The sequence below is a fragment of the Colobus angolensis genome, unplaced genomic scaffold (assembly GCF_000951035.1).
Source record: "Colobus angolensis palliatus isolate OR3802 unplaced genomic scaffold, Cang.pa_1.0 Scaffold117, whole genome shotgun sequence".
Taxonomy (NCBI): Eukaryota; Metazoa; Chordata; class Mammalia; order Primates; family Cercopithecidae; genus Colobus; species Colobus angolensis.
In genome coordinates, this window is record NW_012112808.1 from 7,822,957 (window position 1) to 7,846,692 (window position 23,736).

At 42.1% G+C, this 23,736-nt stretch overlaps 1 protein-coding gene across 4 annotated transcripts in view; it reads left to right on the top strand.

Annotated features, from left to right (window-relative positions):
* The first annotated feature begins 15,711 nt into the window (after positions 1-15,711).
* The window catches only part of XRN2 (5'-3' exoribonuclease 2), an 87,995-nt gene continuing 79,970 nt past the window's right edge, over positions 15,712-23,736 (top strand). For 2 of the 4 annotated variants that reach the window (XM_011963224.1, XM_011963219.1), the window contains exon 1: positions 15,712-16,192. In XM_011963224.1, the coding sequence (XP_011818614.1) occupies positions 15,815-16,192 (378 nt within the window). In that variant the 5' untranslated portion in view covers positions 15,712-15,814. Of the gene's footprint in view, positions 16,193-16,216; positions 16,569-23,736 lie in introns of those variants that run through there. The other 2 variants (XM_011963234.1, XM_011963227.1) reach the window with 2 other exon arrangements.

The window sequence follows — 23,736 nt, forward strand, 5'->3', positions numbered from 1 at the left end:
TCTAAGTGGGAGCATTCCAGGCACCGAAAGGGAAACTGCATATTTCTTAAATCACAGACTAGGGAACCACTTCTGCACATTCCTTTAATCAAAGCAGTCACAGAATCTGCCCAAAGTTAAGTAGTGAGAAATATTATCCAGCTTTCAATGGAAAGAGGCAAAGAATTTGTGGTCATCATTAGTCCACCACACAGGTCTCTCTGCTTCTACCATTACTCCACATAACTTCTAGAAACTTCCTTTTAAAATCATAAATCCCTGACGGGGTGTGGTGGCTCGTGCCTGTAATCTAATCCCAGTACTTGGGGAGGCCAAGGCAGGATGACCGTTTGAGCCTGGGAGTTTGAGACCAGCTTAGGCAACATAGTGAGACTCCGTTTCTACAATTTTTTTTTTTTTTTTTTAACTAGCCAGGCATGTTGGTGTACACCTATAATCCCAGCTACTCTGGAGACTGAGGCAGGAGGATCACTTGAGCCCAGGAGTTTGAGACTGCAGTGAACTCTGATCACACGACTCCACTGCAGCCCGGATGACAGAGCAAAACCTTGTCTCAAGAAAACAAACAAACAAGCAAAAACCTACAAAAGCAAAACATAAATCTTAGAGCTCATCAACAGCTTCTCCTCTCCTGGCTAATTAGACAACTTAATCTGACCCTTGCCCCTTCTCCTGGCCCCTCTCTCCTGCTTACTCCATGCAGTCCATGTTAGACTCCACTGTTTCCCAACCTCGCCATTCACATTCCTGTCTGGAGGCCCTGGCAGTGGCTGTTTCCTCTGCCTGGATCCCATGGACCTTGGCACGCATAATCACTTCCTTACGTCCCACAGGCGTCTAATCAAAGAGCATTTCATTTCATTCAAAGGGGCTTTCCTCTCTAGAATAAGCAAAACTAGTTAATGCCAGTAGGAGAAGAATGTGGTATCTCCGGGTGGAGGAGAAATTGCCTGGAAGGGGTGTGAGAGAACTTTCTGGGGTAATGAAAATGTTCTACATTTTATTTTGGGTGGTAATTACATGGATTTTTTTTTTCTGTTGTCTATTGCTGCATAACAAATTGCTCCCAAATTTAGTTGAAGAAAACCATTATTTTTTACCTCTCGGGATTTCTGCAGTAGAGGAACTTGGACAGGGCACAGTGGGGACAGGGTGTTCTGTGATGTCTGGGGCCTCAGCTAGAAAACTTGAAGGCTACAAGCTGCTATTATCCAAAGGTTCATTTACTCCCATATTTGGTGATTGGTGTCGGCTGTCGGCTGACCTCAGCTGTGGCCAAAACACCTACTTACACATGGCCTGTCCAGGGCCACTAGGCTTCCTCACAGTGCAGTTGGGTGGGTTCTGAGGATAAGCATGAGGTTGGTGGTGGTGCAGGTGGGGAGTCAGGGGGGTGGATGGATGGAGAGAGAGGAGGGGGTGGGGGAAACCCCAGGCAAGCATGTGCCAGATGGAAGCTGTCTTGCTTGTCTAACCTAGTCTCAGAAATCATACCATGTCCCCTCTGCTACACTGTGTGCATTGACATCAAGTCACAAGGCCAGTCTAAAATCAAGGGATGAGGCCAGGTATGGTGGCTCACGTCTTAATCCCAGCACTAAAGGAGGTCAAGGCAGGTGGATTACTAGAGGTCAGGAGTTCAAGACCAGCCTGACCAATATGGTGAAACACCACCTCTACTATTAATACAAAAAAGTTAGCCAGGCGTGGTGGTGTGTGCCTATAATCCCAGCTACTCAGGAGGCTGAGGCAGGAGAACTGCTTGAACCCAGTAGACAGCGGTTGCAGTAAGCCAAGACTGTGCCACTGTACTCCAGCCTGGGTGACAGAGCAAGACTCTATCTCAAAAAAAATAAAAATAAAATAAAATCAAGGAATGGGATGGGAATAGTGGGAAAGATGGGAACAGTGTCATAGAATTTCAGTTATGTACAACTGTCACAGCTTATCAACTGAACACATAACTGTGCATCATATGGTAGGTCAGTTACACTCCAATTTAAAAAATAGAAAAATGGGGCTGGATGTGGTAGGTTATGCCTGTAATCCCAGCAGTTTGGGAGGCTGAAGTAGGTGAATCACTTGAGGTCATGAGTTTGAGACCAGCTTGACCAACATGTTGAAGCCCTATCTCTACTAAAAATACAAAAATTCACTGGGCAGGGTAGTGGGCACTTGTAGTCCCGGCTACTCAGGAGGCTGAGGCAGGAGAATCACTTGACCCTGGGATGCAGAGGTTGCAGTGAGCTGGGATTGCGCCACTGCACTCTAGACTGGGTGACAGCATGAGACTCCATCTCTAAATAAATAAGTAAATAAATAAAAATAGAAAAATGGGCCAGGTACAGTGGCTTATACCTGAAATCCCAGCACTTTGGGAGGCTGAGGCAGGAAGATTGCTTGGGCCCAGGAGTTCGAGACCAGCCTGGGCAACAAAGCAAGATTTAATCTCTACAAAGAAAAATTTTTAAATTTACATTTTAAATTTAGAGTTACATTTAAATTACATTACATTTTAAAATTACAAAAAAAATTTTTTAACGTACTCGAGTATGGTGGTGCAAACCTGTAGTCCCAGCTACTCGGTAGGATTTGTCCCTACTCGGTAGCTGGGACTACAGGATGGCTTGAGCCCAGGAGGTCAAGGCTGCTGTGAGCCGTGATTGCACCACTACACTCTAGTCTGGGTGACAGAGCAAGTCCCTGTCTCAAAAAAAAAAAAAAGAAAAGAAAAGAAAAGAAAAAAGGCCTTTCCTGATCCCAAAATAGAGTCCCCAGCCCATGGTTACTCCGCGTCCCTTTGCCCTGTTTTATTTTAGTTCATAGCACCCATCACAACCCATCACAGCATACATATTGTCTTTCCCACCTGTTCGCTGTCTCTCTCTCCCCCAACCTGCCACCCCAAGAAGACCGTAAAATCTAGATGAGCAGGCACTTTATGCTGTCCACCCAGCACCTACAACCACATCTGGTGCACATCAGCTGCTTAGTCAGGATTTGTCGAAGGTAATTAAATGAATGGAGTAACTCCAGGAAGGGAGGCGGAGCCTACATAGCTGAAAACAAGTGGCAATCAGACCATTGATAACACAGTTATCAGTGTGTTAAATGCAGATCACCAATGTCACAGGCATTCAGACAAGGGAGAGAGCATCTCATCCTGACTCATGAGAGCTGGAAGGCTCCTTAGAGGTGACTTGGTTTAGCTACTCATTTTCTGGGTGAGGGTAGTGGGATCTAAAGGAGATGAGAGGCTCTTTCAAGGACACACAGCAGCAGGCTTAGAAGGCAGGCCACGTGACGTGGGTCACTAGCAAGAGTTCCAGGCTCTTGGTCTTCTGCAGCAGGGCTGCCTCCTCCGCTAAGTGCAGCATCTTTTAGGAAAGGAGGGTTCCTAGCCTGGCAGTGCAGTTAGGTAGAAACGAATGAGATGTCAGAAACAATATTGACTCTGAATTGGATGTTAAAAGTCAGGCTAATACTTTGAGGGTTCTCTTTGTACTAGACAGAAGGAAAATGCATTTTCTTTGGAGTTTTAGGTCTTTTGATTTACCTTTTGTGGTGGGATCAGCCACATAAAAATATTCCTCATCTTTGGGTGTCATAATATCCCCTTTTTTTCTAACCATACGCTAAAGTGCTCTCTGTAAAAGGTAGTGATTTCTAAGCTGGTTCTCTTTAAGCAAGTGATTCCATGATAAACAGATAGAAACGTGTTCCTGCCATTCACTGGAAGAAAAGCTTTTTGATCCTTAACTTTGTTACATTTCTGAGAGCACTAATTCAAGGCATTCTTCTATTATGCTGGACTAAATTCTACAGTATAAGCAGCTCCCACATTGTCACCATAGCCAGATAATGACTCATTTTTGCATAACACAAGTGTCCAATTCCCTGTTTTAGTTATTATTCAAGTTTATTGACTGATTCTATTTAAGTAACATGTGTTAGGACAAAGAAATACACTAGTCCAGGTGGAAGACTCATTTCAGAAAAGAGTATGGGGATTCACAGAACAGTGCAAATCAGGTTTAAAAAAAAATAGAAGAAATGAGAAATGGTGGTTAAACACGTTGTACACTAAATTCCTAATGTATTTTCTCCTTCAAATTGATATCATTGTCTACTAAGCAAAATTGGCCATTGGTGATTTAAAAAATGCATAATTTTTCTCCCCTCACCCCCCTCCTATCTTGTTTTCATCTTCATGACTAGCATTACCTTGAAGAAACCACAGCTGAACCCAGGAGACATTATGGAACCAAATCTTGCCCATGACGATGCTACTAACAGGCACAGACTTCATTCAAATTCAGTATCACCCAAATAGATGATTTAAGTTGTTTGCTTAAGCAATGAATGAATAATGAGACAGGGTGGGTTGCATTCTTCTTTTTCTTCCTCTTTGTAATTGTCATGAAACATACATTCCAATTTTCCAGTTTGTGCTTCAGTTAAAATCACATCAGTCCACTTAGTTTCTTCAGGCTCTCTATAAGCCTCTGCCGGTTTCAAAGGCAGTGACTCTCAGCCATCCTGCAGAGACAGCACATGTTTGTATCTCCCACGAAGTTTTGCTTATAGTAGATGCTCACCAAATGGTTGTTGAATGAATCTTTGAAGAGAGAATGCCCTCTGTACTCCCCTCCTTTCAAAAAACAAGATTTCTGGCTGGGCGAGGTGGCTCACACCTGTAATCCTAGCACTTTGGGAGGCCAAGGCAGGTGGATCACCTGAGGTCCAGAGTTCAAGACCAGCCTGGCCAACATGGTGAATCCCTATCTTTACTAAAATTACAAAAAAAAATTAGCCAGGTGTGGTGGTGTGCACCTGTAATCCCAGCTACTTGGGAGGCTGAGGCAGGAGAATTGCTTGAACCTGGGAGGCGGAGGTTGCAGTGAGCTGAGATCACACCACTGTATGCCAGCCTGGGCGACAGAGTGAGACTCTGTCTCAAAAAAAAAAAAAAAAGAAAGAAAGAAAGAAAAAAGAAAAAGAAAAGGGGGATTTCTAAAATCCTAGAAATATGTTTGGTATGCCTCTCCTTAGAGACAAATAAAATTTCAAGATGGATAATGTCTGTGAAATTTGTCTTAAGAATATAGTGAGTCACATATCCATGCTGCTGCCTAACCTAGATCCTGTTGAAGATCCTGTTGATCTTAACCCTGACCTTTTGGTTAGTCATTCTGTGTCACTGGCCACGTGGAAAGTCAGGCAAAAAGCAGCACTGGGCCAGGCTAAATCCACTTGCAGCCCTGGAAGCACTGTAATGTATGGCTCAGTTGTGGATAAGCCAGTGGTTCAATGGTGAGTGAGCAAGTGAAGCAAGCATTTACCAGGTCAGTGGAAGGCCAAGTCTGGAAAGTGAAATAAGGGCAGACAGTGGAGAGCCAAGGATGCTAGACTTGGGAGTGTGAATTCCAGCCTACAGATAACCAGAGAGGCTTCCACAGTTTTTTGTTTTGTTTTGTTTTTTTGAGATGGAGTCTCGCTCTGTTGCCCAGGCTGGAGTGCAGTGGCACGATCTCAGCTCCCTGCAAGTTCCACCTCCCAGGTTCACACCATTCTCCTGCCTCAGCCTCCCGAGTAGCTGGGACTACAGGCACTCGCCACCACGCCCGGCTAATTGTTTGTATTTTTAGTAGAGATGGGGTTTCACCGTGTTAGCCAGGATGGTCTCCATCTCCTGATCTCGTAATCTGCCCGCCTCAGCCTTCCAAAGGGCTGGGATTACAGGCATGAGCCACCATGCCCGGCGGCTTCCAGAGTTTTTGACAATGGCAGTAATGCTCATGGAGGCCATTCCTATAATCACCAAGCAGATATTTAGGAAAAATGGCACGAGTACTTTGGAAAACAGTTTGGTAGTTTTTTACAAAGTTAAATATACACTATTATGCAACCTTTATTCCTAGGTATTTGTTCCAAAGAAACGAAAATGTATTTCCACAAAAAGACTTGTGAATGAATATTCATACTAGCTTTATTCCAATAAATCCAATAGCCCAAATATCCATCAATGGGTAACTGGGTAAACAAACTGTGTTACATCTATACGAGATACCACACAGCAAAAACAAACAAACAAAAAACAAACCAAAACCGAAAAACTACCGATTCACACAACATGGGTGAATCTCAAAAACATTACACTTAATATAGCCAGATATAAGCCTATAAATAGTATGACTTCATTTACATGAAACTCTAATGAAACTAATGTATAGGGACAAAAAGCAGATCAATGGTTGCCTGAGACTAGGGCTAGGGAGGGAGTTTCTACCATAAAGAAGCAAAAGAGACCTTTGGGGGTTACAAAATTGTTATATATCATGATTGTAGTGGTGGTTGCCCAAGTGTATACATTTGTCAAACCTCATTGAACTGTACACTTCAAATGGATGCATTTTAATATCTGAAAGTTACACCACAATGAAGTTGACCAGTTATAAACAAAGAGACCTATATTTGGGCATAGCTTTACACAAGGCCAAGGGGAGGAAACAGAAGAGACTTTCCTAAGGTGTTTATGGTTTAGTACAAAACTGAGGTGCAGATCCATAGCACAAGGCCCTGTACTTAGGAGCAATGGGTGGCAGAATGGATTAAGCGGCCAAAGAAGCCTACTGACAAGAAGTAGAGAAGGAGGCAGAGAGAGAGAGAGAGAGAAAGAGAGAGAGAGAGAGAGGTGGGGGAGTAGATCCACCATGGCCTGGAGTTAAAGAATGATACATCATTTTAGAGAAGGTCTTATTTATTTCACTTGTCCATCAAGGCCTGTTCAAATCCCACATCTTCGCAAATTCTTGCTTGAGTCCCGACCCAGAGCAACCTTTTCATCTTTCCCTCTTTTGTACTGTTATAGTAAGCTCTGTTTGTTTAATGTATGTGTAAATAGCTATGGCCTCTTTTCTCTTGAACTGCTATTCAAATTGCTTACTGCTAGTTAATTTCAAATGTGCTTATGGCTTATCTCATACATAGAACACAAGTTCCTTAAGAGAGTCCTGTACCCTGGATCTCCCCACAGTTCCTCAACTACAGCAGCTGGGCAGTTTTTGTAGATGTTCTTGATTCATCGATTTTCAGTTCCTAAAACTGGACTGGGTTAACATTTTGGGGTAAGGAAGGGAAACCTACAATTCTATTATGATTGTACCTAGGGACTAAGTAGGGGGGTATTGTGGTTTGTGAACCCCTTGGTAATTCATTCCACTCCTCCTTTAACTGACAGACCATACTTTCTATCACAAAGCCAAGACCCTCTTCAGTCAAAGACTTCTGTGAGGCAAACTGAAATTGAGTTGATATAGTTACCCCATCCCATGATTTTATATCTCAATTTTTTGTTTTGTTTTTCCAATCAGGAATTTCAGCCAGGGCAGTCATATTTGTATTCAAAGCCTGCCAACTCTGACCAGAAATCAGGTATCCGTTTAAGACACAACTTGACAAGTGGATTACATGTTCTAGTGAAAGGCAGATAAATGTCACTCATGTCACTATAAATAAAAGTCTGGGCCTGCTTATCAGCTTGTAGGGTTGAGGTCTTACCTTCAACACTTCTCAGAGTGCTTTACACTTTATTATTCTTTAAACAAGGTCTTTTCCATCCAGCTTCTTCCAGGGAATTATTACTGTTCAGCTCTTTGAAACACATGGCTCCTGTCAACTCCCTGTCTTTTCCTTTAAGGAACAATACAACCTGTGGCCTTAAACAGGAATCTGCCAGAATTTTCTTAAATGTCGTATTAGGGAATGAAATGTAGTAATGGATCTAGGACACCTTTCATAGTAATGGATCTAGGATCTTGTATCTGCTTTACAAGCAAATCATGTTCTAGCAGGCTTTGGTTGCTTGGGGTTATGGTTTAGAGCATGGGATTTGTCATCTAAATCCATGTGATAACAAGTATGGCTTGCAGAAAAGGATTGTCATGGTTAGAGAAATTTAGAAATGTGCAATCAAAAAGGCTCTAAGATGGTTGCAGAAATGTAGTCTGTTTAGCTCGATTTAAGCCAGAATTCTCAGTTATCTGACCACAGAACCTCCTTTTTACATATTTTTGGATACATTACTCACAAAAATGTTTTTGGGTGACTTAAGGCATGAACATAGATTGAGACAATTTAAAATTGAATTAAATAAATTTTCCTTTTTTTTTTTTTTTAATTTGAGGCAGGGTCTTGCTCTGTTGCTCAGGCTGGAGTGCAGTGGCACAATCTCGGCTCACTGCAACCTTGACCTTCTGGGTTCAAGCTATCCTCCCGCCTCAGCCTTCTGAGTAGCTGGGACTACAGGCACGTGCCACCATGCCCAGCAATTTTTGCATTTTTTGTAGAGATAGGGTTTCGCCTGGTCTCAAGTGATCTACCCACCTCAGTCTCCTGAAGTGCTGGGATTATAGGCAGGAGCCACTGCACCAAGCCAGAATTAAATAATCTTTCTATATTTATCAATGTACACTTATTGAGGCCCTAAAAGGGCACATTTTTGTGTCTATGTATCTGTATTACATTTCCGTACTGACATTTCTGAGCTATATTCTAAAGTTCAATGAGGATAGAACTGGATATACACAAAAGTGTTTTGTACGTTTGCTCACCAATGTCTTGTTCATTTGTACCTGTGAATTACACTTGGTGATAATCACTGCAGACTGTTTCAGGTAACAAGGAACATTTGAGACAAGATCTGAATATAACAAAATCCTGGAAATGTGAAAAATTAGCTTTGAATGGGTTCTAGGAGGAGAAACTGGTACATTCCACTTCCAGTTTTACACTCTAAGACAGAGGTTCTCAAATTTTTGGTCTCAGGTCTCGTTTACACTCAAAATCCCAAGGAGCTTTTGTTTAAGTGGATTATATCTATTAACTTTTATTGTGTTAGAAATCAAACCTGAGAAAATTTAAAAATATAAATTTATTCCCTTAAAAATAAGAAACCCATAAGATCTTACCATAAAAAAGCAACATTTTTGTGAAAATAGCTATATTTTCGCAAAAAGATCAGTGAGAATATCGGCATTGTTCTACATTTTTGGAAATCTTTTCAATGTCTGGTTTGATAGAATAAAACTGGATTGTCACATCTGCTTCCGATTCAATTTGCTGATATTGTATGTCACAGAGTCTCTGAAAAATTTCACTGTTACACTTCAGAATGGGAACAAAGAGGGTAAATAACATCCTAATATTATTATGAAAATAGTTTCGACTTCACAGACCCTCTGAGAGAGTCTCTGAGGCCCTTGGGGTCTCTGAAACACACTTTGAGAACTACTGCTCTAATAATTCAATTCAATAAAAGTATTATATTTATTGAGAACCTACTGGATGCCCACCACAAGATAAATACAAAGACACGTCCCCGCCTCCAAGGAACCTGCAGTGTCCACTTCCACACCTCCTTATTTCCAACCTAATCTTAATATTCCAAGACTCAGTGTCATTCCATAATACTTCCTCCTTGTCATTTTTCAAATCCCATTAGATGACAAGAGCTCTACTTTTTTCCTAAGTGTCTGTAGCAATTATTATCTGTGCAATTCATTTGGGATTTTAATCATACACCACAGAGGGAGACTTATTATTGATCAAACTGTGCTTATTAATAGTTCATATTTCGTGACTATATTTTGTCCTTGCTACTGATGGTAGACTCTTTCAGAGCAATAACTTATTTTACTTATGGTGCTCAAGGTAAGTAGTGAAGACTGTGGATCTTACACCGGTATTTAGTAGTTTCATTTGCAACTATTGAGTGTGGCAGAGACAAAGCTATGTGCTCACCAATCCTATTTCCTTTTCCTGTTTTTGAGCACTCAGACTCTTTCCCAGTCTCTCCTGCAATTGGGTTAGGGCCATGTGACTGGGTTTGGGCCAGCAGAATATAAGTCACCACGAAGCCTGGCCCTTAAAAACACCCAGTGTGGCCCTCCTGTCCTGTGTCCCTTTCAGTAGTGACTGTGGTGGCCATGTTGAGGTGGCACAATCCCAGGAGGAAAGCAGCAGGATGCCTGAGTCACCACACGGAGGACAGCTCTGGAGAGTAGCCTGATATCACATAAACTAAGCTAATGAGGTTTCAGGCATTACTTGTTACGACAGCAAAGCCTACCTTATCCTGGAATATTAGTGGAAAAAGAATGTTCATAAATGAAATAGGAAATAATGTAAGACACAACACTATGTATGAAAAGAGTCAGGAGTGATGTGGAAGATGAGAGTGGGCAAGAGCCAGTTTGGGCTCAAGTGCTGGGACAGACTTTCTGGAGAAAAGGGGAAGAGATAATTTGAATGAGTAGAATTTGAACTGTAAAAAAGGTGGTGGGAAGACTAGGAGTGTAAACTTAGCAAAGTGGGAATGAGCAGGAAATATAAGTGAGGGAAAATGAAGACAGAGTCAATATTAGAAAGTTAACACCATAGCAGTGTGGTGGCAAGCCTGTAGTCCAAGCTACTTGGGAGGCTGAGGTGGGAGGATTGTTTGAGTCTGGGAGATGGAGGCTGTGTGGCACCACTACACTTTCACCTGAGTTACAGAGAAAGATCCTGTCTGAAAAAGAAGAAAGAATGAACGAACGAGAGAAAGAAAAAGAAAGAAAGAAGGAAATATAGAAAGAGAGAGAAAAAGAAGAGAGGAAGGAAGGAACGAAGGAAAGGAAGGAAGGAAGGAAAGAAGGAAGGAAGGAAAGTTAATACTAGCTGGGGAGTGGCAAAATGAGGCTCTGTTAGATTATTAAATTGTCCAAAATAAGTGAAACATGCTAATAAAATAGTGAGGCTTCTTCAAAGCAAACAGTGTGGAGCACAACAGATAGCCATACAGTGGCTATCACTTCGTGGTTCTGGATCACAGCCCAGTTTGCGCTGTGCACTGGGCATGGTATCACTCAATTTCCACAGAAAACCTATGAGGTCTATGATACTCATTTTACAGATGAAGAAACTGAAGCTTAGAGAGGTGAAGCATCTTGAAAATGCATTAGTCAGAATTCTCCTGAAAAACAGGACCAACAGGATGTGAGAAAGTTTTATTTGAAGAAATTGGCTCACACGATTGTGGGGGCTTGATGAGTCCAAAATCTGATGGGGTAGGCCAGTAGGCTGGAGACCCAGGGAAGAGGTGCTGCTGGCAGAATCCATTCTTGCTCAGGGAAGGTCAGTCTCAGGGGCTGTAATGCCGCAGTGTCCACTTTCAGGTGGTGCCTGCACATCATGCAGAACCACCTCTAAACCAGCCCTGAGCTTTCTCTTCTCTACATCAAACCCAAGTAGGCCTGGCATTTCTCACTTACTTACTGTGGTCCACCTTTTCTCCATGTTTCAGTCAACCAACCCATCAGTTATAGCACTAACTCCCTGAGTTGCAACATTAAATGCAGAAATCCTGCTCAATTGGCCCCTATCAATAAATTCAGCCTGATTCAATTTTATGTTTCTTCTATCTTTATCCCACACCTTTAATTTCCATTCTCATACATATTCCCTGAATTTCTGACTAAATTAGAAAACTCAAGTAGTTCTTTTGGAGTGTAGTATGTCTCGTGGATCACATTTTGTGCCTCACTTTTTGGGACTGCTAGGACTTGAATCTAGCCGTAGTTCTAGAAGCCAAGCGGGGTAATGGGGGTGTGTCCTGAGGAGAATCAGCATTGTCTTGTGAGACAACTGCATCAGGGGAGGTCATGATAGATTCCTCAAGCAATGAAAGGTTAGTTCCCTCAGGTGGGGGTGGAGAGGATATATCTACTGGGATGGAGAAAATGCTTTTACGGGCAAAGATGACTCATTGGAATTTAGGAACTCAATGTCCCCAGTGCCATCAAGGTCTTTCCATATGCCCCCATTCCAACTTTCAGGATCCTATTAGTTCCCAATCAATGCCCTCAATTTAGAAGTGGACAACCTGAAAAGTCGAGAATTCAATCTGCATTTTAATTCAGCCACTTACAGGATGTGATTTGGAGTTGATTTTTAACAATCTTGGCTCTGCAGCTACAGGAGATAAGGGTCTCTTTCAGGGCAGAAACAGAAAGTTTCAGGTCACTTATGTTACACTTCAGCGGGAATTTGAATCCCTGAGCTCATCCTTTTCTTTTCCCACTTTGTCCAGCAACATTAGGGGCAACTAATCTCATTATACTTGTTATTTTGGCAAATATGTTATAAAGTATCATACGCACGGTCACCCAGATCCTGCTTCTTTTTAGTTTTGGTAATATTTTGTGCAATTCTATTACTTCATCATGCCATAGACTATCAGTGTTTTATTTACTATTAGAAAGTTATTCCTGTTTTTAATCTAATCAGACTAGAGAACCACTTCCAGAAACCTCAGAACCAATTGTGAAAATGCATTCCTAAGATTGTTTCATTTGAGCCACTTCTAGTACCAGAATCTGTAGTTGTCAGCATTCTCTAGAGACATGGAATCAACAGGTGGGTATATACAAAGACATTTATTATAAGAGATTTGGCTCACATAACTATACAGACTGGCAAATCCAAACCTGCAGTGTAGGCCAGCAGATTCAGGACTCAGGAGGCAGATTACATCTCAAGGCAGTTGGCTAGAGAATTCCCTCTTGCTTGGGAGCCAGACTTTTTGTTCTATTCAGGCCTTCAACTGATGAAATGAGGTCCACCCACATTATGGAGGGCAATCTGCTTTACTCTACAGATTAAAAATGTTTATCTCAATCCAAAACGGCCAAAATTTCTGTTTTAAATACATCAGGTTATTCACAATGAATTTTTCAAGGATAAAGAGGGAAAGGAAGCACTGGATAGAGGGACCAACGGTAAGCAAAAAAAACTGAGATTTTTTTTCTACGATAATCACAATGTTAATGGGGCTTAAAAATGAATTGATGAATATTTAAAAAATCCTAGTTTCTATATACTATATATTTGTCATATCGCTTTTCACATTAATGTAATCCAGATACTAGCTGTGGCCTTCCTCTCTCCCTTGGAGATCTAGGCAAAAATGTTTCAAAACCTCTGGGTTCTCTGCCTGCATAAGTCCGAAGTCTGGTTCAGTATTTCTGCTAATTTCTTTTCTTTTTTTTTTTTTTTTAGATGGAGTCTCGCTCTGTCGCCCAGGCTGGAGTGCAGTGGCGGGCAATCTCGGCCACTGCAAGCTCTGCCTCTCGGGTTCATGCCATTCTCCCGCCTCAGCCTCCTGAGTAACTGGGACTACAGTTGTGCACCACCACATCCAGCTAATTTTTGTATTTTTAGTAGTGATGCGGTTTCACCGTGATCTCGATCTCCTGACCTTGTGATCCACCCGCCTCGGCCTCCCAAAGTGCTGGGATTACAGGTGTGAGCCACCATGCCCGGCCTTCTTTTTTTTTTTTTAAGAAAGCCTTTTTTTTTTTTTAAGATAGCATCTCACTCTGTCACCCAGGCTGGAGTGCAGTGGTGCAATCATAGCTCACTGCAGCCTTAAACTTTTGGGCTCAAGTAATCCTCCTGTCTTAGTCTCCCAATTTGCTAGGATTATAAATGTGAACCACCACACCTGGCCTCCCTGTTAATTTCTAACACTAATAAATTCTCACCTCTTTTGCTTCTAGAGCTCTGTGTTGCCCAACCCGTGGTGGTTCCAGACCACAGTGGCCCCAACTGGAGACTTTTAATTTGACTTCTACAAGAAAAACCCATATCAAGCCTGAGTCTGACAGGCTTTACCAGACACATTGGGCCAGGGAAAGTGTTACAATACTTAGTCCATATCCTCCTGCCACCTTTCAAGTTTCTTCTCTCTTTTACTCGCCCCTTCTCTGAGTGCCAAAACTCCAATTTTTGTACTTCTATGCAAACCAATTTCACCACCCAGGTGAATTAGCTTGCACTCTCTAAATTTTGTTACTGGACTCTTTTCTTTGCAAGGGATAAGAATTTAGTCTAAGCCAGCTTAGGGCAAAAGGAAACTTTTGGCCGGGAGTGGTGGCTGAAACCTGGAATCCCAGCACTTTGGGAGGCCAAGGTGGGTGCATCACGAGGTCAAGAGATTGAGACCATACAGGCCAACATGGTAAAATCCTGTCTCTACTAAAAATACAAATATTAGCCAGGCGTGGTGGCACACATTGGTAGTCCCTGCTACTCGGGAGGCTGAGGCGCTACTCAAAGGCTGAGGTGTGAGAATCGCTTGAACCCGATAGGTGGAGGTTGCAGAGAACCGAGATGGTGCCACTGCACTCCAGCCTGGCAACAGAGAGACTCTGTCTAAAAAAAAAAAAAAGAAAAGAAACTTTTTTGGCTCATAGAATCAAAGGACAGACTTCATCAAACTGCAGGAAGAGAGGGATTTAACTGGAACCAGGGAATTAACCCTGCTTCTCTCATTGTCTACTGGCAACAAGTCCCAATTCTTATCTTTTAGCGTTCACGCACTGGAAAGATGCAGTCTTAAATTTCTTACGGTTCAAAGCTCAAAAATGCTGGTAAGGCTGGGCGCAGTGACTCACACCTATAATCCCAGCACTTTGGAAGGCCGAAGTGGGCGGATCACCTGAGGTTAGGAGTTCGAGACCAGCCTGGCCAACATGGTGAATCCCCGCCTCTACTAAAAACACAAAAACCATCGGGGTGTCACAGCAGGGACCTGTAATCCCAGCTACTCGGGAAGCTGAGACAAGAGAATCGCTTGAACCCGGTAGGTGGAGGTTGCAGTGAGCCAAGATCTTGCCACTGCACTCCAGCCTGGGTGACAGAGCGAGACTCCGTCTGAAAAAACAAAAACAAAACAATAACCACCCCCGCCACACACACACACGCCAACATGCTGGTTGAGGATTCTAAATGGCTCAACTTGGCCAGCTATCCCTGAACTGCCTATGGTGTACATGTTGCTATAACGTACCTCCCAGAAAAACCAGAGGGGCTGTTTCCAGGTAAAAGGAGGCATTTCACCACAGACATAATACTTTGGAATAGTTTTGACTATCCTTAAGTAAAACACGGGATGACAATTTCTCTAATTTCCACACTAGTAGTTTAAACAAAGTAGTCATCAGACCACAGAGGAGGGGCAATAAATACTGCCTGCGAGGTAACTCGGAGAAACACTTTCACAGAGGCCTCTTGAGGTGAGCATTTAGCACTGTGTGTGATGTGTGTCAAACCAAGAGGGGATTCAGGGAGACTTCCAGGTTTGAGCAAACGGACAAATAAACCTTCTCTTCCAGACCTCTCCTTACATATGAAAAAAAATTCGTTTGAGACCACCAGAAAACAAAAGATAAAAGTATCGTGTTAGAACAAGGACGGATTAAAAATGACCTTTGCTTGAACTGAAACAGAAGCTATGTGCATAAGTAACTTAACCCTTCTATAACTTGGCTTTCTTATCATTTACACGAGGGTGCTAACAGTACCCTCATAAGGCTCAAGTGATGATTACATAGGGCAATCCCTTAGTCAATGTCTTGGTACACTGTAAACGCTCAGAAAATGCTGGAAAATCAACAAGCAAATTGTTGGTGCAAACCAGCCATTATTATTGTAAAATACTTTAAAATGCTCCTTTCGATAGTCCAGGTACGTACTGTGGCACAAAACCAGGAGAAACCAGGAAATGGAAATAACGAGTGAGTTTTGATGCTTCGATTCTATCCTAGATAGAAATGGGTGAGAATGGAGGCAAAAGAAGACAACACGTTCTTCCAAACAAGAGGTAACCAAACGGGCAAGGGAGACCTCCCCCCGGGCGTGCAGAGATTCTGTGCCCAGGGAGCCGGGGCGCTTGGGGCTTGGAGACCCCGGCAGAGCCGCGGCAGAGTAGTCGCCCATGAGCCCCCGCGACTCAGACGCGCTCAGCTTCGCGCTCCGTGGCTGGGACCACCGAGGGCGAGCTGCAGCCTTCGCCACTCAGTCCGCTGCCGGACCCCGCCTCCGACAAGCAGCCCGGCCAGGCCCTTTTCCGCCGCTCCCTCGCCCAGCCGAGCCTCCTTCCCACGGCGGCGGCGCCGTGACGTCACCTCCGGTCTCAGGGGCGCACGTGGGAGGAAGTGCTGGTGCCCTCAGCCGCCGCTCCCGTCTCTTTGGTTACGCTCTTCAGCCCGCCGGCCGCCGCCTCCAGCCGTGTGCAGCTATGGGAGTCCCGGCGTTCTTTCGCTGGCTCAGCCGCAAGTACCCGTCCATCATAGTCAACTGCGTGGAAGAGAAGGTGAGGAGGCTCCAGGCGGCCGCCACACTCGAGCCGGGGGTCCTGGCACGTCTAGGCCGCGGCCCTCGGGCTCCGCCGCCTGCCCCCCGGGAGCCTTGCCGGAGCTCGCGCCCTGCTGCCAGCCTCGCGAGCAGTCGCAGCCCCACACGCGGTGGGACGCGGGCTGTGGGATTCAGGACCCCGGGGGCTAGGGATTCGGGACCCTCGGCTCTGCAAGGGCCTATCCGGTTCTGAACTCGCAGGAGGGCCGCTCCTCCCCTACCCGCTTTTTCCCGGCACCGGAAGACCCCGCCCACTGCTTTGTTTCCTCTCGAGACCGCGCATTTTGGGTCTAGGAAGAGCTCTTGTTCAGAGGCTGTTGAGCAATGCATGCCAGGTCGGCTGAGCTAGCGGGTTATGGATGCACGGATTCGGAGGCCTGCTTTTTGACAACCTTTTAAAGGAATCCCTGGCGGCGAGCTTTTCGTTATCAGTCGTTCCTGAAAGGTTTTCTCCTAGTGTTCAGGACCATTTGTTGTTCTGGTTAGATTGGACGCTGAAAGCAGTATGTCAGGTCCAGGACGAGCGCTATAGAATTCTGAGAAGTTACCCTTCTCTGTGTGCCCCGACTACTGGACAGGGTGGATGCTTGTTGAAAATTTCAAGATTACTGGATATACTTGAGCAGTACAATTTTTGTTCTTAATATGTAAGTAGATTTTTGGCCATTATTGAGTTTTGTTTTTATTGTTTTCGTCATTCCGTGCGAATTCGATTTTGTACTCTTAATTAGAATTTCTGGATTGGAAATGTTCGGAGGCACATCATGCGTACCTCACTCCTTGATTTTTGAAGGCAGTGCTTGCCTGTCAGTGTGAACTTATTTCTGCTTTTTTTTTTTTTTTAACTTTCTTGGCTTCTATCCAAGGAGGAACCAAAAGCCTTGTTTTAGTGACATTCCCACTATTTCTTGTGTCTTTTTTTCGAAAAGCAACTGCTAAATTGAATGCTTGCTTCCTTTGTAAAATTTTAATCGAACTTTTTTGAACTTTCACGTAGGTTAAACAAAAACCAACGGTTCTTGCTCTACCCCTTCTCGTCCCATTTCTCCACTTTTAACTGTATTGGTTCTGTCTCTAAGTATACTTACACTTTATCGCTTTTAGATCTGTTGAATTCTAGCTGGATAGGAGAGGATTTAGTCACTTAGCCTCCCTCTATACTCTTAATGGAGTAAATCACTATATTTTATTGGTAAGCTTTGTAAAGAAGTAATTTGCCTTTTTCATTCCGTCACCTGTGTAAAGTATCCCTTGACTTAATGCTTTCTAAGGTCCATCTTAGCTTTTCTTCCCTTTCACCTCAAGTTTGTCAGCTATACTTTGCGTTGTGAGCATCCAAAATTAAATGATCAGGGCTTTGACTATACAGATTTAAAAAGCTGAAAAATCAAATCGGATAGTTGAGTGTTGACACTGTGTGGATTCAAGTTATGTACTGCGATTTTGTTTTTTGTACTGCTTTTGTCTTTTTCCCTGGGGGTGCCTTTCTTTTTCCACTTTACATCTTTCTGCACCCAAACTCTGTTTTACCAGGTAGTCTATCAAGAGTCATCTTTCTTCTTGAGGAGTCCTCCTTGGGGTCTTCTTTATTTTTGTTGCTGTCACACCTGGCTATTCTGTAGGCTTGCTGGAAAGCTGCATCTGGGATTTTGTTGTTATTATTGCTGTCATATCTTTCTTCAGTGGGAGGTACTGTTTTCTGGATCAGTAGATTTTTCTAGAAACTAGAAACGGAGTCTTCCTCCGTCTCTTAGGCTGGAGTACAGTGGCGTGATAGTGGCTCACTGCAACCTCCGGCCTCCTGGGTTCAAGCCATTCTCCTGCCTCAGCCTCCAGAGCAGCTAGGAGGACTACAGGTGTGCGCCACCACGCCCAGCTAATTTTTTTTTTTTTTAGTAGAGACAGGGTTTTGCCATGTTGGTCAGGTTGGTCTCGAACTCCTGACCTCAGGTGATCCACCTACCTCAGCCTCCCACATTGCTGAGATTACAGGCATGAGCCAACACACCTGGCTTTTTTTTTTTTTTTTTTTTTAGTAGAGACGAGGTTTGCCATGTTGGCTATGCTGTTCTCTGTCCTGACTTCATGTGATCCTCCTGCCTAGGACCCCTTGTGCTGGGATTACAGGCGTGAACTATGGCACCTGGCCCATCTTTCTTCCTTTAAATCTTTTCTTAGTTTTTATTCTTAATTCTTAAGAAATGCTGTGTGGGATGTGAGATTTCCGAGTCATTGTAGGCCCCAAAATAGCTCCATTCTACCCTTATACACGTGAATGATCATTAGCTAGGCATGGATTTCGAGGTTTTTTTTTTCTTTGAGACGGTGTCTAGCTCTGGCACCCAGGCTGGAGTGCAGTGGTGTGATCTTGGCTCACTGCAACCTCCGCCTCCCGGGTTCAAGCCGTTCTCCTGCCTCAGCCTCCCAAGTAGCTGGGACTACAGGTGCACCACAATGCCCAGCTAATTTTTGTGTTTTTAGTAGAGACGGGGTTTCACCATGTTGGGCAAGCTGATGTTGAACTCCTGACCTCAGGTGATCCACCAGCCTCTGCCTCCCGAAGTGCTGGGATTACAGGCATGAGCCACCGCACCTGGCCAGGAATTCGAGTTTTAGTATTAGGTTCCCTCAAAACTTTGAAAGAAATTGTTCTTTTGTACTCTCTCATCTAGTGGTGTTGATGACAAGTTCGGTGTTAATGTGATATATTTATTTAACCAGCAGTTATATAGCATTTACCGTTGTTTTAAGAACTTTATTAACTTGTTTGATCCTTACAACCACATGACTCCTACTGTTGTAATTATTTTTATTATGTACAAATAATAGAAGCATGATATTTAGAGACAACCAATATTGTTATTATGTTATGGTGGCTCACACCTGTAGTTCCAGCACTTTGGGAGGCTGAGGTGGGTGGATCACGAGGTCAAGAGATGCAGACCCTCCTGGCTAACATGGTGAAACCTGTCTCTACTAAAAATACAAAAATTAGCTGCATGTGGTGGCGTGCCAGTAGTCCCAGCTACTTGGGAGGCTGAGGCAGGAGAATCCCTTGAACCCGGGAGGTGGAGGTTGCAGTGAGCTGAGATCGGGCCACTGCACTCCAGCCTGGTGACAGAGCGAGACTCCGTCTCAGAAAAATAATAATTATTATTGTTTGTTATTATTACAGATGAGAAAATGGAAACACAGCAGGGTAGAGTATCATGACCAAGGTCACTCAGCTGATAAATGTCAGAGCTAGTGTGGAAACCAGAAGGACTTAATTTCTATGCTTGTATGCTTTCATTCTTTTGTGATCAGTTTTCCTTTCTAGATTTTAAAAAGATCTTTTTCTTCATAGTGTAAACTTTCATTATTAGGTACCTAGGTATAGATGTTATTTTAAATTCAGATTCATTGTGATCAGTACGTGGCTCACTCTTTGAGTCTGGAGTCTTATGTTCTTCGGTTTTAGGGAATGCTGTTTAATGATTTCTTAACGTTTTTCTCTTCCCTTTCCAGACTCAGGATACTGGTCCTCCTAGACTCATGTGTTCTTATTTTTATTTTCTCTCTCATTCTCTGGCTTTCCTTGAAACCTCCGCCAGCCTTTGGCCTTTTTGCAGCTTTGTTGAGGTATACTTGACATAGAATCAACTGCAGGTAATTAAAGTGTACAATTTTTTTTTTTTTTTACTTTCTTTAAAGATGAGATCTTGCTCTGTCACCAGGCTGGAATGTAGTGTGCAGTCACGGCTCACTGCAGCCTCAAACTCCTGGGCTTAAAGTGTATAATTTAATACAGTACATACATCTGTGAAACCAGCACAACCAAGACAGTGAATGTGAGCTCCAAAACATTCCTTCTGCCCTTTTGTAGTTCCTCTCTACCATCCCTCCCTGCCACCTGTCTTGTCAACCACTGACTGATTTGCTTTCTGACCCTATCGATAAGTTTTCATTTTCTATAATTTTTTATAAATGAGATTATATAGTATATACTCATTTTTTGCCTCAGGTACTTGCATTCATCTTATTTACTTTGAAATTCATCCATTATTGTATGTGTAAGTAGTTTCTTTTTTTTTTTTTTCCTTGTTTTTTGAGACGGAGTCTCACTCTGTTGCCCAGGCTGGACTGCAGTGGTGCGATCTGGGCTCACTGCAACCTCCACCTTCTGGGTTCAAGCAATTCTCCTGCCTCAGCCTCCCGAGCATCTGGGATTACAGGCGCATGCCACTACACCTGGCTAATTTTTGTATTTTTAGTTGAGACGGAGTTTCACCATGTTGGCCAGGCTGGTCTTAAACCCCTAACCTCAAGTGGTCTGCCTGCCTCATCTTTTAATTTTTGGATAGTATTCTGTGTGTAGATACACCACATTTTATTTATTTATTCAGATGATTGATGAACATTGGGATTGTTTCCAGTTTTTGACTTTCAGAAAAAGAAACCTATGAACATCTGTGTACAAGTCTTTGTAGGGACATACACTTTCATTTATTTGGGGGAAAAAAGATTAGGAGTGAAATGGTTGGTTTGTATAGTAGGTGTGTGGTTACTTAAATAGAGAAACCTGCCAGACTTTTTTTTTTTCATACTGGTTATGCCATTTTACATTGGCATCAGCAGCATATCAGGGTTCCAGTTGCTCAACTTCCTCACCAACACTTGATATGGTTAGCCCTTTTAGTTTTAGGTATTCCGGTGTACTGTTACCTTATTGTGGTTTTAAGTTGCATTTCCCTCAAATGCTTGTTTGCTTTCTGTATATTATGGGTGAGGTGAGGCATCTCTTCAGATCTTTTGCCCATTTTTACCTTCGGTTGTCTTACTTAAATGTAGAGTTTGTTACATATTCTGGATGGAAATCTTTAGTTTGATATATCTTTTGCTAATATTTTCTTTTAATCTGTAGCTTGTCTTTTTACTTCTTAATGTCTTGGGAGCAAACATTTAAAAATTTTAATTAAGTCTGATTAATTTTTTCCCTTTATATTTCTGCTTTTTGTATTTAAGAAATCCTTTGTCAAAGCCAAGGTCTCTTGTGTTTTCTTAGAGAAGTTTTATAGTTTTAGTTCATTCTGTGGTTTCCATTTTTTGGTCTAATTATATAGTGAATTATCGGTCTTTAAATCCTAAAGCCACCTTGCATTCCTTGGATAAACCCCACTTGATCATGTTGTATTATTTTTATATACTGTTGAATTCAGTTTGCTAAAGTTTTCTTGAGAATTTTTATGTCTCTGTTCACAAAAGATATTTGTAGCACTCTTAATGTCTAGTTTAGATGTCAGAATAATGCTGACCTCAAATTGAGTTCCTTCAGTTTTTTGGAAGAGTTTGTATAGAGTTAGTGTTGTTTCTTCCTAAAATACTTGATAGAATTTACCAGCGAAGCCATCTGGACTTGGAGTTTTGTGGGAAGGCTTTAAGCTGCAAATTAAGTTTCTTTAGTAGATCTAGAACTATTGAGATTACCTATTTATTTATTTTTGGATGAGCTTTTTTAGTTTGTATCTTTCACAGATTTTGCCCATTTCATCTAAGTCAAGCTTGTCCAACCTGTGGCCTGCGAGCTGCATGTGGCCCAGGATGCTTTGAATCCTGCCCAGCACAAATTCTTAAACTTTATTAAAACATCATGAGATTTATGCACAGACCTTTTCTTTTTTTTCAGCTCATCAGCTATCGTTAGTATTAGTGGCCCAAGACAGTTCTTCTTCCAAAGTGGCCCAGGGAGGCTGAAAGATTGGACACCCCTGATCTAAGTAGTTGAATTGGCTGACATAAAGTTGTTCATAGTATTTTCTTACTATCCTTTTTTTTGTTATTAAAATGTTTTCACTCCTGTTTTTACTTCTATTTTGTTTTTTCTTCCTATTAACTTATTATTATCCTTTTAATATTGTTAGATTCTGTAGTGATGTTACCTCTTTCATTCCTGATACTTGTAATTCTACTTTCTTTGTTTTGTCCCATTATCAGTCTGGCTATACTGTTCTCAGATAACTAGCTTTTGGTTTCATTGATTTTCTTTATCGTTTTTCTGTTTTCTATTTCTTTGATTCTGCTCTTATATTTATTTCTTTGTTATGTTTACTTTGGGTTTAACTTGTTTTTTCTCGTCGTTTATTAAGGTAGAAGCTGAGGTCATTGTTTTGAGACATTTCTTCTTTGATACAGATCTTGAGTGCCATAAGTTGCCTTCTAGATACTGTTTAAACAGTGTGCCACAAATGTTGACATGTTGTATTTTCATTTTCATCCACTTAGAAATATATTCTAGAACTCCCTTTGGCCCATTGGTTGTTTAAGAGTGTTACTTAATTTTCACACACGGGAGATTTTCCAGGTATTTTTTCCTGTTAGTGATTTTTAATTTAATTCACTTATCAGAGATCATACTTAATTTGAGTTCTGTTGAAGTTTATCAGACTGGTTCAGAATATGGTCTCTATAAATGTTTTATGTGCATTTGAAAAGGATATATTTTCTGCTGCTGTGAAATTTTGACTATAACTTTTGGATTTTCCTGTTTCTCCTTTCAGTTCTATTGGTTTTTGCTCCGTGTATTTTGAAGCTCTTTTATTAGGTACATAAGTGCTTAACATTGTTCTAGTTTTTTGATGAATAATACGCTTATGAAATGACCTTCACTATTTTTGGTTAATATTTGCTCAGAAATCTATTTTATTCATCATTAATACAGCCAGTTATTCTGATTAGTGTTAGCATAGTGTATTTTTTTCTATCCTTTTATTTTAGTCTGTTTGCATCTTTATGTTTACAGTGGACATTTTTGTAGGTAACATAACAGTTGGGTCTGGCTTTTTAATACAGTTTGAGAATCTCTGCCCCCTCTTTTTATTGGGGTAAAACATACATAACATAAAATTACCTTTTTGACTGTTTTTAAGTGTACAATTCAATGGAACCAAGTATGTTCACGTTGTTGTGCAACTGTCACCAATGTCTGTTTCCAGAACAATTTTATCATCCCAAACAGAAATTCTACCCATTAAACAGTAACTCCTTGTCCCCTTCCCCACTTACTGTCTTTATAAATTTGCCTATTCTAGCTACCTTATGTAAATGTAATCGTAATATTTTTCCTTTTGTGTTTGGCTTATATCTCTTAGCATAGTGTTTTCAAGGTTTGTCCATGTTGTTGCATGTCTCAGAATTTTATTCCTTTTTAAAGCTGAATGATACTCCCATTGTATGTGGGAGTATATGGGAGTATATGTCACACTCTGGACACTTTTGACTGGTTCTACCTTCAGGCTATTATGAATAACACTGCTGTGCACATTGGTGTACAAGTATCTTTTTTAGTCCTTGCTTTCAATTCTTTTGAGTATGTACCTATGAGTGGAATCATTGGATCATGTAATTCTGTGTTTAGCATTTTGAGGAACCACCAAATTGTTTTTCTTTTTTTTTTTTTGAGATGGAGTCTTGCTCTGTCGCCCAGGCTGGAGTGCAGTGGCCGGATCTCACCTCACTGCAAGCTCC